General features: G+C 64.8%; 2 protein-coding genes across 2 annotated transcripts; both read right to left on the bottom strand.

Moving 5' to 3' along the window:
• Positions 1–163: 163 nt before the first annotated feature.
• LOC141934581 (death domain-containing membrane protein NRADD-like) lies at positions 164–4,410 on the bottom strand. Its single transcript, XM_074850156.1, has 6 exons — positions 4,111–4,410; positions 2,983–3,118; positions 2,793–2,903; positions 2,421–2,577; positions 2,183–2,328; positions 164–589 (listed from the first exon to the last, which is right to left on the bottom strand). The coding sequence occupies exons 1-6, from the start codon at positions 4,393–4,395 to the stop codon at positions 285–287; spliced, it is 1,140 nt and encodes a 379-aa protein (XP_074706257.1). The 5' UTR covers positions 4,396–4,410; the 3' UTR covers positions 164–284.
• Positions 4,411–4,635: 225 nt separating this feature from the next.
• LOC141934589 (D-serine dehydratase-like) lies at positions 4,636–9,397 on the bottom strand. The gene is given in 10 exon segments (XM_074850168.1): positions 4,636–5,197; positions 5,281–5,386; positions 5,466–5,655; positions 5,750–5,871; positions 7,611–7,797; positions 8,475–8,633; positions 8,636–8,754; positions 9,235–9,314; positions 9,316–9,360; positions 9,362–9,397. Coding segments are annotated over 10 exon segments (1,134 nt in total). The 3' UTR covers positions 4,636–5,107.
• Positions 9,398–12,548: the final 3,151 nt, after the last annotated feature.

The raw sequence follows: 12,548 nt of genomic DNA on the forward strand, positions 1-12,548 counted from the left end.
GCGCTCGTGGGGACACACGGACACCTGAGGACACACGTCCCAGTGACACGTTTAATATGACCAACTGTGTCCCCGAGTCTCCCGCCCTCTGTCACCGCCACCACACCGGGGCCGCCAAATTACCCCCCACCCATCCTCCCACCCCCCCCCGACACCCCTAAAAAAGTACAAAACCCCCTTAAAACCAAATCAACAGACACAAAAAGGCGCTATCTGGCAGGAAAAAGCAGGAAGCACCCGCCGAGCCCACGCGGTGTCTGCGCCGGGCCTCGGGGACCCCCTGGTCACACGGCGGAGGTGACGTCCCCCGGTGCCGCCAAGCGCCGGGCCGCATCCTGCCGGCCGATGGCGACCAGGGCCTGGCAGAGGGTGTCCAGCGTGGCCCCCTCGGCGCTGGCCCAGGCGCTGAGCAGGGTGCGGGTGGGTGCTCGGCCGCGGCCGAAGGTGCCGATGGCGTCGGGGCCGAAGCCCAGGCGGGTGGCCAGGCTGCGCCAGTCCCCCCCCGGCCCCCCGCTCTCCAGTAGCCGCTCCAGCTCCTCCTGCCGCTGCGGTGGCACCGCGCTCAGCGGGTGGCCCTCGGGACGGGGGGCTGGGGGGGGCAGTGGGGTGGGGGTGGGGAGGTCAGTGTTGGCACCCCAAATCGCTGCCCGGCACCCAGCGGTATTTCTGGGTCAAAGGTGTCACCGGCTCCCGGGAGAGAGAGATTTATCGGGGTGTGGGTGCTCCCCAACCCCCTTTGGGTGCTATCTGGGGTATGGGTGCTCCCCAACCCCATTTGGGTGCCATCTGGGGTATGGGTGCTCCCCAACCCCCTTTGGGTGCCATCTGGGGTATGGGTGCTCCCCAACCCCCTTTGGGTGCTATCCAGGGTATGGGTGCTCCCCAACCCCCTTTGGGTGCTATCCAGGGTATGGGTGCTCCCCAACCCCCTTTGGGTGCCATCTGGGGTATGGGTGCTCCTCAACCCCCTTTGGGTGCCATCTGGGGTATGGGTGCTCCCCAACCCCCTTTGGGTGCCATCTGGGGTATGGGTGCTCCCCAACCCCGTTTGGGTGCTATCCAGGGTATGGGTGCTCCCCAACCCCCTTTGGGTGCCATCCGGGGTATGGGTGCTCCCCAACCCCGTTTGGGTGCCATCCGGGGTATGGGTGCTCCCCAACCCCGTTTGGGTGCTGTCTGGGGTATGGGTGCTCCCCAACCCCGTTTGGGTGCTATCTGGGGTATGGGTGCTCCCCAACCCCGTTTGGGTGCTATCTGGGGTATGGGTGCTCCCCAACCCCGTTTGGGTGCTATCCGGGGTATGGGTGCTCCCCAACCCCGTTTGGGTGCTATCTGGGGTATGGGTGCTCCCCAACCCCCTTTGGGTGCTATCCGGGGTATGGGTGCTCCCCAACCCCGTTTGGGTGCTATCTGGGGTATGGGTGCTCCCCAACCCCGTTTGGGTGCTATCTGGGGTATGGGTGCTCCCCAACCCCGTTTGGGTGCTATCTGGGGTATGGGTGCTCCCCAACCCCGTTTGGGTGCTATCTGGGGTATGGGTGCTCCCCAACCCCCTTTGGGTGCTATCTGGGGTATGGGTGCTCCCCAACCCCCTTTGGGTGCTATCTGGGGCATGGGTGCTCTCCAACCCCGTCCAGGTGCTCCCTGACCCCCACTTGGGTGCTACCTACAGTATGGGTGCTCCCAACCCTGTTTGGGTGCTCCCCAGGGTATGGGTGCTCCCCAACCCCATCTGGGTGCTCACTCTTTGGGTTCTCCCTGGGGCATGGGTGCTCCCTGACCCCATTTGGGTGCTCCTTGGTGCACGGGTGCTGCCCAAACCCGCGCAGATTCTCCCCAAAGTACGGGTGCTCCCTGACACCCATCTAGGTGCTCTCTGGGTGCTTCCCAACCCCACCCAAGGTCGGGATGCTCCCACAACGCGTCCGCATGCTCCCAGGGGGTGTCCCCCACCCCCCTATGTGCGCTCCGCAGGCCATGGGGGCACCCCAAACCCATGCGGGTGCTCCCTAGGGCACCCCAACCCCATCCAGATGCTCCCCAAGGTACGGTCGCACCCCGACACCCCCCCCCCCATGAACGTGGGTGCTGCCCAACCCCACCCTGATGGCAGCAGGGGACAAAAACCTCCCGGATGTCACCCCGCCCCCTCAAAACCCATCGCTGGGTGGTGGGTGCTCACCCTTGCCGGGCTGGTGGGGGTCCTGCAGGCTGTGGGTGTCGAGGAAGACCCCGCTGTCACTGTGCAGCTTCTCCCCCTCGGGTGACGTCCCCAAGTCCCCTGCCCGCGCCTTGGCCAGCTGCTGCTTCTGCCTGCACGTGTGCCAGCTGCCCAGGGCGGGGTGGGTGGGGGGGTCACCCAGGACATCCTGTACCCCCTCACCGTGTCCCCCACCTTGTGTCCCCTCCCCAAAACCTACCACTTGAAGGCCACGTAGGCGAGGAGTCCCACCACCACGGCGCCCAGGAGGGAGCAGTACACGGGGATGATGTCCTTGCCCGCGGCCTCGGGCAGCGGCGGCGTGAACTCGGGGGTGGCGGGAGAGGGCCCCCCCGTCACCGGCTCCAGGTCCTCGTCTAGGGGATGGCGACCCCCCCCCAACACTTAGGCGAGCTCCAGTGTCCCCCCCCCCCTCCCAGTTTCCCTTTGCGTTGTGGGGTGACCCCAAGGATATCGGGGGGGGGGGGGTGTCCCAATTTTCTGTGTCCCCCCCCCCTCCCAATGAGGCTCCCTCCCCCGCCCCTGGGTGGGGAGGGGGGGTGACAGGGGTGTCCCGCTGGGTGTCACTCACGGGTGCAGAGGGTGTCGCGGGTGGGGGTGCAGGCGCGGGCGGGCAGGAGCGGGCAGGGGGTGCAGGGCTGGCAGGGCTCCTCCGCGCTGCTCACCGCCGAGAAGGTCCGGTCTGCGGGGGGGGCGGTGGGTGCTGGGGGTGCTGGGGGTGCTGGGGGGGGGGGGGGTGGGGGTGAGGGGGGGGTACTTACTGTGGGTGCAGGGCTGGCAGCGCGTGTCGGCGTGGCCACAGGGCTCGGTGACGCCGAAGCCGGGGGGGCAGGGGGTGCAGCACCCCCCCGACGCTGTCGTTCTCCCGCTCTCGCACCCCCCCCCGCGCCCCGGCACCTGCGGGACAGAGGGGTCCTGCCTCAGGGTCCCCTGGGTTCTGTCCTTGGGAGGGGGGGGGGGACACGCCAGGACCCCCAGCTGCCTCCCCCAAACCCCCGCTCTGCCCCCCCCCACCCCATAGCGGGGGCTGGTTTGGGGTCCCGGAGCACCCAGTGGGGGGGGGGGGGGGGGGGGGAGGATAATAGAGTGGGCTGAAAGAGTAATGAATAAAAAAACCCACCCACCCATCCAAAAAACCAACTAAATAACTAAAATAAATAAAATTGGAAAAATCAAATAAAAAAAAAAAGTGAATAATCAAAGATAAACATGAGATAAAATAGATTGAAATTAAATCAAAAGAAAGAAAACGAACCAAAATTAAATTAAATGGAGGGAAATAAAGTGAGAAGATGGGAAATAAAGTAAAAGAAAATAAATAAAATAAAATAAAAATCAATGAAATGAAAGTAAAATAAAAATAAATGAAGTGAAAAAATATGAAATAAAGTAAAATAAAATAAAAACAAATGAAATAAAGTAAAATAAAAATAAATTAAATGAAATAAAGTAAAATAAAAATCAATGAAATGAAATAAAGTGAAAAAATATGAAAGTAAAATAAAAATAAATGAGATAAAGTAAAATAAAAATAAATGAGATAAAGTAAAATAAAAATAAATGAAATAAAGTAAAATAAAAATAAATGAGATAAAGTAAAATAAAAATAAATGAAATAAAGTAAAATAAAAATAAATTAAAATTAAATGGAAGGAAAGAAACTAAACTAAACTAAGTTAAATAAGACAAAAGAAGCCAAACCAAAATAAACCCAAGCAAAATAAACCAAACCAAAGCGGAATCCGACCCAAGCCGTGAGGTGAACCGGGGCAGCCCTGGGGAGGGGCGGCCCGGCGGGTCCCGGGGGGGCAGCGGGGAGCCCCGGCCCGGCCGGTCCCGTCCCGGTGCCCATCCCCGGCCCCTCCCGGCCCCCCCGGTCCCGCCCGCACCGGCAGCACCGGCAGCAGCAGCAGCAGCAGCACCGGCCGCATCGCGGAGACCCGGGCCCGGCCCCGGGACCCGCTCGCTCCGAGCCCAGCCCAGCCCAGCAGAGCCGAGCCCAGCAGAGCTGAGCCGAGCCGAGCCCAGCCGAGCCGAGCCGAGCCCAGCAGAGCCCAGCCCAGCCGATCCGCTCCGCTCCGCTCGCTCCGCTCCGGCTGGGCTGGGCTCGGCTGGGCGGGGCTTGGCTGGGCGCGGCTCAGCCCCGGACCGGGCCGGGCGGGGCGCTCCGCCATTGGCTGCGAGCATCGGGGAGGGGCGTGGCTCCGCGATAAGCCCCGCCCCCCCCCCGCGGCTCGGCGGGGCTCGGGTCCGCTTCGTCTGGACCGCGGGTTCGAGCCCCGCTCCCGGCTCAGCCCGGTGGCCACCGGCCCCATTGGGACTGGACTGGTCCGAACTGGGCCCGATCCCGCTGGGACCCCCACCCCGCCACCTCCCCACGACCTGGCCCCTCCCTGCCCCGGCGGCGAAACTCTCTGGCAGTGGGAGAAGCAGCTTTATTGACCCCGGTATGGGCGGGGTGCAGCACCCCGCTGTGGGTGCAGGGTCCCAGCGTGGGTGCAGGGTCTCAGCACGAATGCGGGACGATGGGTGCAGGGTTTCGGCGTGGGTGCAGCACCCTGGCTTGGGTGCACAGCCTCAGCACGGGTGCAGGACCCCAGCACGGGTGCACAGTCTGGGCGTGGGTGCAGGACCCTGACGTGGGTGCCAGCACCCCGCTGTGGGTGCAGCACTCCGGCACGGGTGCAAGGCCTCGGCGCGGGTGCAGGCCGCTGGAGTGGGTGCAGGGTCTTGGCACGGGTGCAAGACCTGGGTGCAGACACAGGCCCTCGGCGTGGGTGCAGCACCCCGGCGCGGGTGCAACGTCTTGGCGTGGGTGCGGGGTCTTGGTGTGGGTGCAGCGCCCCAGCGTGGGCGCAGCGCCCCGGCGGCTCCCCCCTCTCCTCGCTACCAGCCACGGACGGGGTGCCAGAGCTCCACCACCTTCCCCTCGGCGTGGACGTAGTAGACGGGGTGCATGGCGGCAGTGGCGCAGGCCTGCGGCGGGCGGGTCGGGGTGCTGAGCCAGGCGTGTCGGGGCGTGTCGGAGCGTGTCGGGGCGTGTCGGGGCGTGTACTCACATGGAAGGGGATGAGAGCCAGGGTGCTGCCCAAGGGGAAGCGCTCGAAATCCAACCGGCCATCGACGGCTTCCACCTGCCCGTGCTCCTGCGTCAGCCCCACCAGCCTGCGGTGGGGACACACACACCCCCGCCATCATGTCCCCACCCCATGCGCGCGTGTCCCCAGCCCCTCCCGGCACTCACCTGAGCTGGGGGTGCCCCTCGATGGCGGCGCAGCCCGTGGGCACCTGGTCACGGCCGTGGAGGCTGAGGGCGGCCCAGCCGCAGTCCACCAGCAGCTGGTTGCGGTGGGGGTAGTGACCGATGACCCTGGTGAGGACACGGATGGCCACCTCCTCCGGCTGGCAGGAGCCCAGCAGGGTCTGCTGAAGGTCTGGGAGAAGAGGGTGGCCAGCTCAGCTTGGGGTGCGTCCCACCTTTGGGGGGGTCACACCAGGATTGGGGAGGGGGGGTCCCGACATGCTCACCGTAGAAGAGGTAGTTGCCCGGGTGGAGCTCGGTGAGCTGGGCCATCTCCGGCACCGGGTGGCTACAGGACGGCGTGGAGCCGATGCTGGCCTGGGGACACGGCACCCCCGCCTGCCGCAGCCTGCGGGACCATCTGAGTGGTGGGGGCATGGCCGCGGCGGGGGGGGAACAGCACCCCCAGGCCCCGTGGGAGAGGGAGCAGAGGTGGGTCCCTCGCCCCTGGGCACGGCGGGGAGCAGGACTGGAGATGGGGCCATCACCCACAGGGATGCGCCCGGAGGTGGTGACGCCTCGGGGAGTCCCAGAATTGCCAGGGACCCCCCCAAAAATTTCAAGGCAGCCATCCAGATGTGCCAGAGGGATGCAATAGAGAGCCCCCCCCAAACACTCAAGGCAGGTCGCCCCCCCCCCCCGGATATGCCAGAGCACCCCCTCCCACAACGTGCCAGGGACCACCCCCAGCTGCACCCAAGCACCCCCAGATGTGTCAGAGAACCACCCGTATGAGCTGGAGACCCCCCCAGATGTTTTTAAGCACTCCCAAATGTGTCTTGGAGCCCACAGATGGGCCACAGCATCCCCTGGGTGTGCTGGAGACCCCCCAAGATGTGCCAGAGTGCCACCAATTGTGCCCAGGAGGCCCCAGATGTGCCAGAGATCTATCCAGATGTGCATGGGGGGCCCCTCCAGAGCTGCCAGAGCACTCCCCAGATGTGCCTGGGACCTGGGACTCTGCCTGGGACTCCCCTCAGATGTACCAGGACATCCCCAGATGTGCCAGAGATGCCCCAAGATGGGCCTAGGATCCCCCCCCCCCAGGTATGCCAGAGCACCCCAGATGTGTCAAGGCGCTCCCAGATGTGCTCAGGAGCCCCCGGATATGCCCAAGATCCACCTCTATTATCTTCCCAGATGTTCCAGTGCCCCCCCTGAGGTATCAGAGCACCCACAGATGTGCACCGGAGCCCGCAGATGTGCTCGAGGCCCCCCCCCCCCCCAAGTATGCCAGATCACCCCCAGATATGTCTGGGACCCCTCCCAGATGCTCCTGGGTGCCCCCAGATGTGCCAAAGCACCCACCAGATGTGCTCGGGATCAGCCCCAGCTGTGCTGGGGACCTCCCCGATGTTCCAGGGCACCCCCAGATGTGCCCCAAACCTTCCCAGATGTGCCCAAGCAGCTCAGATGTGTCACCCCCCCCCTCCCCAACATATTTAAATGTCATGTTGGCAACTGGGGGGTGGTTGCACCCTTTCCCCGCTCTCCCTGGCCCCTCTGGGACCGTGGGGCACATCGGGGGGGGGGGTGTGGGGGAAGAGCAGCCCCCCAACTTTGGTGAGGGGAGCTGGGGGGGCAGCACGTTTCCCCACGTGCCTCAGTTTCCCCACTGCAAAATGATGCCACAACCGGCTGGGCTGGGACCGGAGACCCCCAGGACGTGTCCCCAGGGGAGCACGTCCCTGTGCGTGGGGGGCCCAGAGTGGAGGTCCCCACCCCCCCCCCCCCCATCCCAGCAGGAGCCATCCGGCAGCAATTCCCTCCAGGATGCAAAACCCCGCTGGGACAAAAGGGTGACAAGCTGATGGGGGACACACACCACACACACACACACAATGACACAGGTCACAACCCGCCACCAAAGCCACATCAAAGCTCCTCCAGCTCCCCGGGGGGGCTTTGTAGGGCCCCCTTTTATGGGGGTGATTTGCATTTACAACCAGCCGCTGGGGTTTTATGGGGTGGGGGACACACACAAACACTCCCCATGGTGGAACAACCCCCCCCCCCCCCCCCCCCCCCCAGCCCCCTTCCCCCCCAAATGCCCTTAACTCTGCCCGTCCCTGATTTGGGGACACTCACGCGGTGACGAAGTCCAGCACGGCGGAGGTGGTGGCCCGGGCGATGGCTTGGATGGCCGGGACGTCGCGGCAGCCGTAGGTGTCCCCGCAGTGAGCGTAGACCCCCACCAGTGTCACCTCCTCCGGGGCCTCCTCGGCGATGGCCCGGGCCAGGGACAAGGCGCTGGGGTCCGTGGGCCGCACGCCGGCTGCCGGCCAGGAGGAGGGTCCAGCTGGGCTTGGGGGGGGCTTGGGGGGGGCTTGGGGGGGGGGATTTGATGCCCCGTGTTGGGCGAGATGGTGGCGATGGGAGATTGGGGTTGGGGACACACACACACATGGGGCATCACCCACCCCCCCCATGGAACACCCTGGGGGTGGGTGGGTGAAAACGGGGTTTGGAGAGGGGGGGTGGGAGCCTGTTATGGGGGCTGGGGGGGCTTATGGGGCACCTCTGCCCCATGGAGCATTCTTGAAGAATGGGGGGGGGGGGCTTAAATACCCCACCCTGGTTGAGCTTGTGGGGCTGGGGGCTTGAAGGGACATGGGGCATCCCTCCCCATGGAGCATCCTTGAGGAATGAGTTTGGGGGGGGGGGGCGGGGGGCTTAAATGCCCCATCCTGGTTGAGCTGGTAGTTCTGGGGGCTTGAGGTCAGTGGGGCAAGGAGCATCCTTGAATAATCTGGGTTTTTTTTGGGGGGGGGGTTGAGCTGATGGGACTGGGGGGGGACACGGACCATCCAACCCCCTTGAGCATCCTGGGGGTGGGTGAAAACACCCTGAGAGGATTCGTGATCGCTGCAATCCCCCCCCCCCCCCCGCAGCACTCCATGTGATGGTGGGATTTAAGGGGGCTACTTTTGGGGCTGGGGGGGGGCCACCTACCCCTGCCATTGCCGCAGTCGAGCTTGAGCCAGACGAGCCAGCGCTTGCCATCGGCCAGCGGGCGCTGGCGCAGGAGGGCCAAGGCCTGGGGGGTGTCGAGGAGGAGCTGGAAGGTTTGGAGGCGCTGGGCCAGGGCCGCGCACTCCTCCAGCCGCCCCCCGGCAGCGGGTAGGCGTAGAGGATGTCATCGAACCCCCCCGCCGCGAAAAAATGAGCTTCGGCCAAGGTGGAGACCACGATGCCCCGGCGGGTACCACCCGTCGCCAGCTCGGCACCTTCACTGGGGAGGGAGGGGGGGGGTGTGATTGGTGGGGGCGCTAAGGGGGTGCTGGGAGGGGAAAGTGGGGGGGTGATTGGGATATGATGGGTGGGAGGAGGGTGGGAGGTGCTGGGGAGGATTGGGGGATGCTGGGGGGGAAGGTGGGGTGCTGAGTGGGAGGATGAGGCGATGCTGGGAGGAACACTGGGAGGCTGCTGGCGTAGAAGGTGTGGGGGTGCTTTGGGGGGAGGTGGGGGGAACACTGGAGGATGCTGGGGGGGCAGTTGAGGGGGGGCTGGGGGGGGGGGGGAGGGGAGGATGGGGGATGCTGGGAGGATGTTGGAGGGGAGATGCTGGTGGGGAAAGCGGAGGGAATGCTGGAGGGGGTACTGAGGGGCTGTTGTGGGGGAGGATGGGGAGACGCCAGGGGGATGCTGGGGTGTTGCTGGGAGGATGGGGAGGGGGATGTTGGGGGGGGGGGGGATGCTGGGGGCCACTCACAGAGTCTTGTGAGTTTTGACGTGGGGGCGCAGGCGGAGGCCGATGGCCCGGCAGCGCTCCCGCATGCGTTCTCGGGTTCGTGGTGTCTTGCGGCCGCACAGTCGCCTGGTCCAGGGTCAGCGCCGGGTGTGGGCAACTGCTCCAGGGGGGCTCCCAGCCACATGCTGGTGCTGCGGGGAGGGGGCAGGGCAGGCTCCCCCCCAGCCCCACACCCAGCCCCGCAGCCATCCTGCACCCACTGCCCCTCCCAAACTTGTACCCACTGTGCAACACCCCCCCCCAAAAAAAAATACAGCACCCACGCTGCCACTGTGGCCACCAAGGTGGCTCCTGTGGGTCCCTGACCCCTGGATGGGGATTAGGGGCTGGGGGTCAGTGGGCTGAGCCCCCCCTATGGGACCCAGCACTGAGAGGTGGTTTGGGTGGGGGCAGTGCTGGGGCAGCCCCATTGCGGGGGGGGGGCACAAACCCGGGGGGTTTCCTCAGTCTCAGCTGGACACTGGGACATATGGGACTGGGAAATGGGAGTGGGACACCTGGGTCACCTCAGACAGGGGCACTGGGAACAGGGACAAGCGGGACTGGGAAACCTGGGACAGGGAAACTCGGGACTGGGACATATGGGACTGGGAAACCTGGGACAGGGACCCCTGAGACTGGGATATATGGGACAGGGACACTTGGGGTTGGGACGCATAGGGCAAGGACACCTGGGACAGGGACCCTGAGCCCCCATGGGGATGGGACACAGGGGATGGGCACACCTGGAATGGGGACACATGGGACTGGGACACCTGGGACAGGGACACTTGGGCCTGGGACCTGTGGGGATGGGAAACTGGGGACTGGGACACCTGGGATAGGGATACTGGGAACAGGGACACCTAGGACAGGAATCCTTGGGACAGGGATACTGGAAACTGGGAAACATGGAACTGGGCCACGTGGGACTGGGCTACCTGGGCCCAGGGCACGGGGACAGGGCCACTTGTCCAGGCCCAGGTGGGACGGGGACACCCAGGTCCTCCGGCAGCGGGACTTTGGTGTCCCTACCAACACCCGGGGCACCCACCTCAAGGCTGTCCGGGGTGAAGGTCCCGCTGGCCCCCTGAGCCCCCCAGCCCTCCCCCTGCCCACCTGTCCATCCGTCTGTCCGGCCGGCCGGCCATCGCTCCGTCTGGCGCCGCGGCTGCTCCCGGCTCGGCTGTGGTGGCCCCGCCGGTGCCCGCTGCACGTGACGCCGTGGGCACCCGCAGCCAGCCTTGGCTGGGGACAGAGGTCGCTGCCAGCCGTGGGGCCCCCCCCGGGGGTGGCAGGGGCAGAGGAGGACACGGGCGCCGCGGCCAGGGACACTCAGCCTCCCCGGGGACAGCACAGGGACAGCCTGCCAGCTCCCTGGGGACAGCGACCGGCTACAGAGCCCCGTGCCCGTGGGCAGGCGAGGACGGACGGCTGAGACCTGGCATGCTCGTGCTACGTGTGCGCGGGGCTGCTGAGATCCCCCCCCCCCCCGCCCCGTGCTCGTGACACGTGGGTGTGCGGCTGCTGAGACCTGGCACGTTCATGACACGCGGCCACGGGGTGGCTGAGGCCGCACGTGCTCGTGACACGTGCGTACACGGCTGCGAGAGCCCAGCCGCCCCGAGCTCGTGACACAGCGGTGTGCAGCCGCTGAGACACCCCCCCCGGCTCGTGACACGTGGCTGCACGGCTGCTGAGACCCCCCATGCTCGTGACACGTGTGTGTACAGCTGCTGAGACCCCCCATGCTCGTGACACATGTGTGTACAGCTGCTGAGACCCCCCCATGCTCGTGACACGTGGGTGCAAGGCTCCTGAGACATCCCACCTGCATAACATCTGGGTACACAGCTACTGAGACCCCCCACGCTCGTGACACATGTGTACAGCTGCTGAGACCGCCCCACGCTCGTGACACGTGTGTACAGCTGCTGAGACCCCCCACACTCATGACACGTGTGTGTACAGCTGCTGAGACCCCCCCACACTCATGACACGTGTGTACAGCTGCTGAGACCCCCCCACACTCATGACACGTGTGTACAGCTGCTGAGACCCCCCACACTCATGACACGTGTGTACAGCTGCTGAGACCCCCCACACTCATGACACATGTGTACAGCTGCTGAGAACCCCCCACACTCATGACACATGTGTACAGCTGCTGAGACTCCCCACGCTCATGACATGTGTGTGTACAGCTGCTGAGACCCCCCCACACTCATGACACATGTGTGCAGCTGCTGAGACCCCCCACACTCATGACACATGTGTACAGCTGCTGAGACCCCCCACGCTCGTGACACGTGTGTACAGCTGCTGAGACCCCCCACGCTCGTGACACGTGTGTGTACAGCTGCTGAGACCCCCCCACGCTCGTGACACGTGTGTGTACAGCTGCTGAGACCCCCCCACGCTCGTGACACGTGTGTGTACAGCTGCTGAGACCCCCCCACACTCATGACACGTGTGTACAGCTGCTGAGACCCCCCCACACTCATGACACGTGTGTACAGCTGCTGAGACCCCCCACACTCATGACACATGTGTACAGCTGCTGAGAACCCCCCACACTCATGACACATGTGTACAGCTGCTGAGACTCCCCACGCTCATGACATGTGTGTGTACAGCTGCTGAGACCCCCCCACACTCATGACACATGTGTGCAGCTGCTGAGACCCCCCACACTCATGACACATGTGTACAGCTGCTGAGACCCCCCATGCTCGTGACACGTGTGTACAGCTGCTGAGACCCCCCACGCTCGTGACACGTGTGTGTACAGCTGCTGAGACCCCCCCACGCTCGTGACACGTGTGTACAGCTGCTGAGACCCCCCACGCTCGTGACACGTGTGTGTACAGCTGCTGAGACCCCCCCACGCTCGTGACACGTGTGTGTACAGCTGCTGAGACCCCCCCACGCTCGTGACACGTGTGTACAGCTGCTGAGACCCCCCACGCTCGTGACACGTGTGTACAGCTGCTGAGACCCCCCACGCTCGTGACACGTGTGTGTACAGCTGCTGAGACCCCCCCACGCTCGTGACACGTGTGTGTACAGCTGCTGAGACCCCCCCACGCTCGTGACACGTGTGTACAGCTGCTGAGACCCCCCCACGCTCATGACACGTGTGTACAGCTGCTGAGACCCCCCCACACTCATGACACGTGTGTGTACAGCTGCTGAGCCCCCCCATGCTCACGACACATGGGTACACAGCCTCCGAGCCCCCCCCAACTCGTGACACGTGTGGCCCATGGTGGCCCGGTCCTGCCATAGTGGGGCCA

This window comes from Strix aluco, chromosome 1 (genome assembly GCF_031877795.1).
Source record: "Strix aluco isolate bStrAlu1 chromosome 1, bStrAlu1.hap1, whole genome shotgun sequence".
NCBI classification, from domain to species: Eukaryota; Metazoa; Chordata; class Aves; order Strigiformes; family Strigidae; genus Strix; species Strix aluco.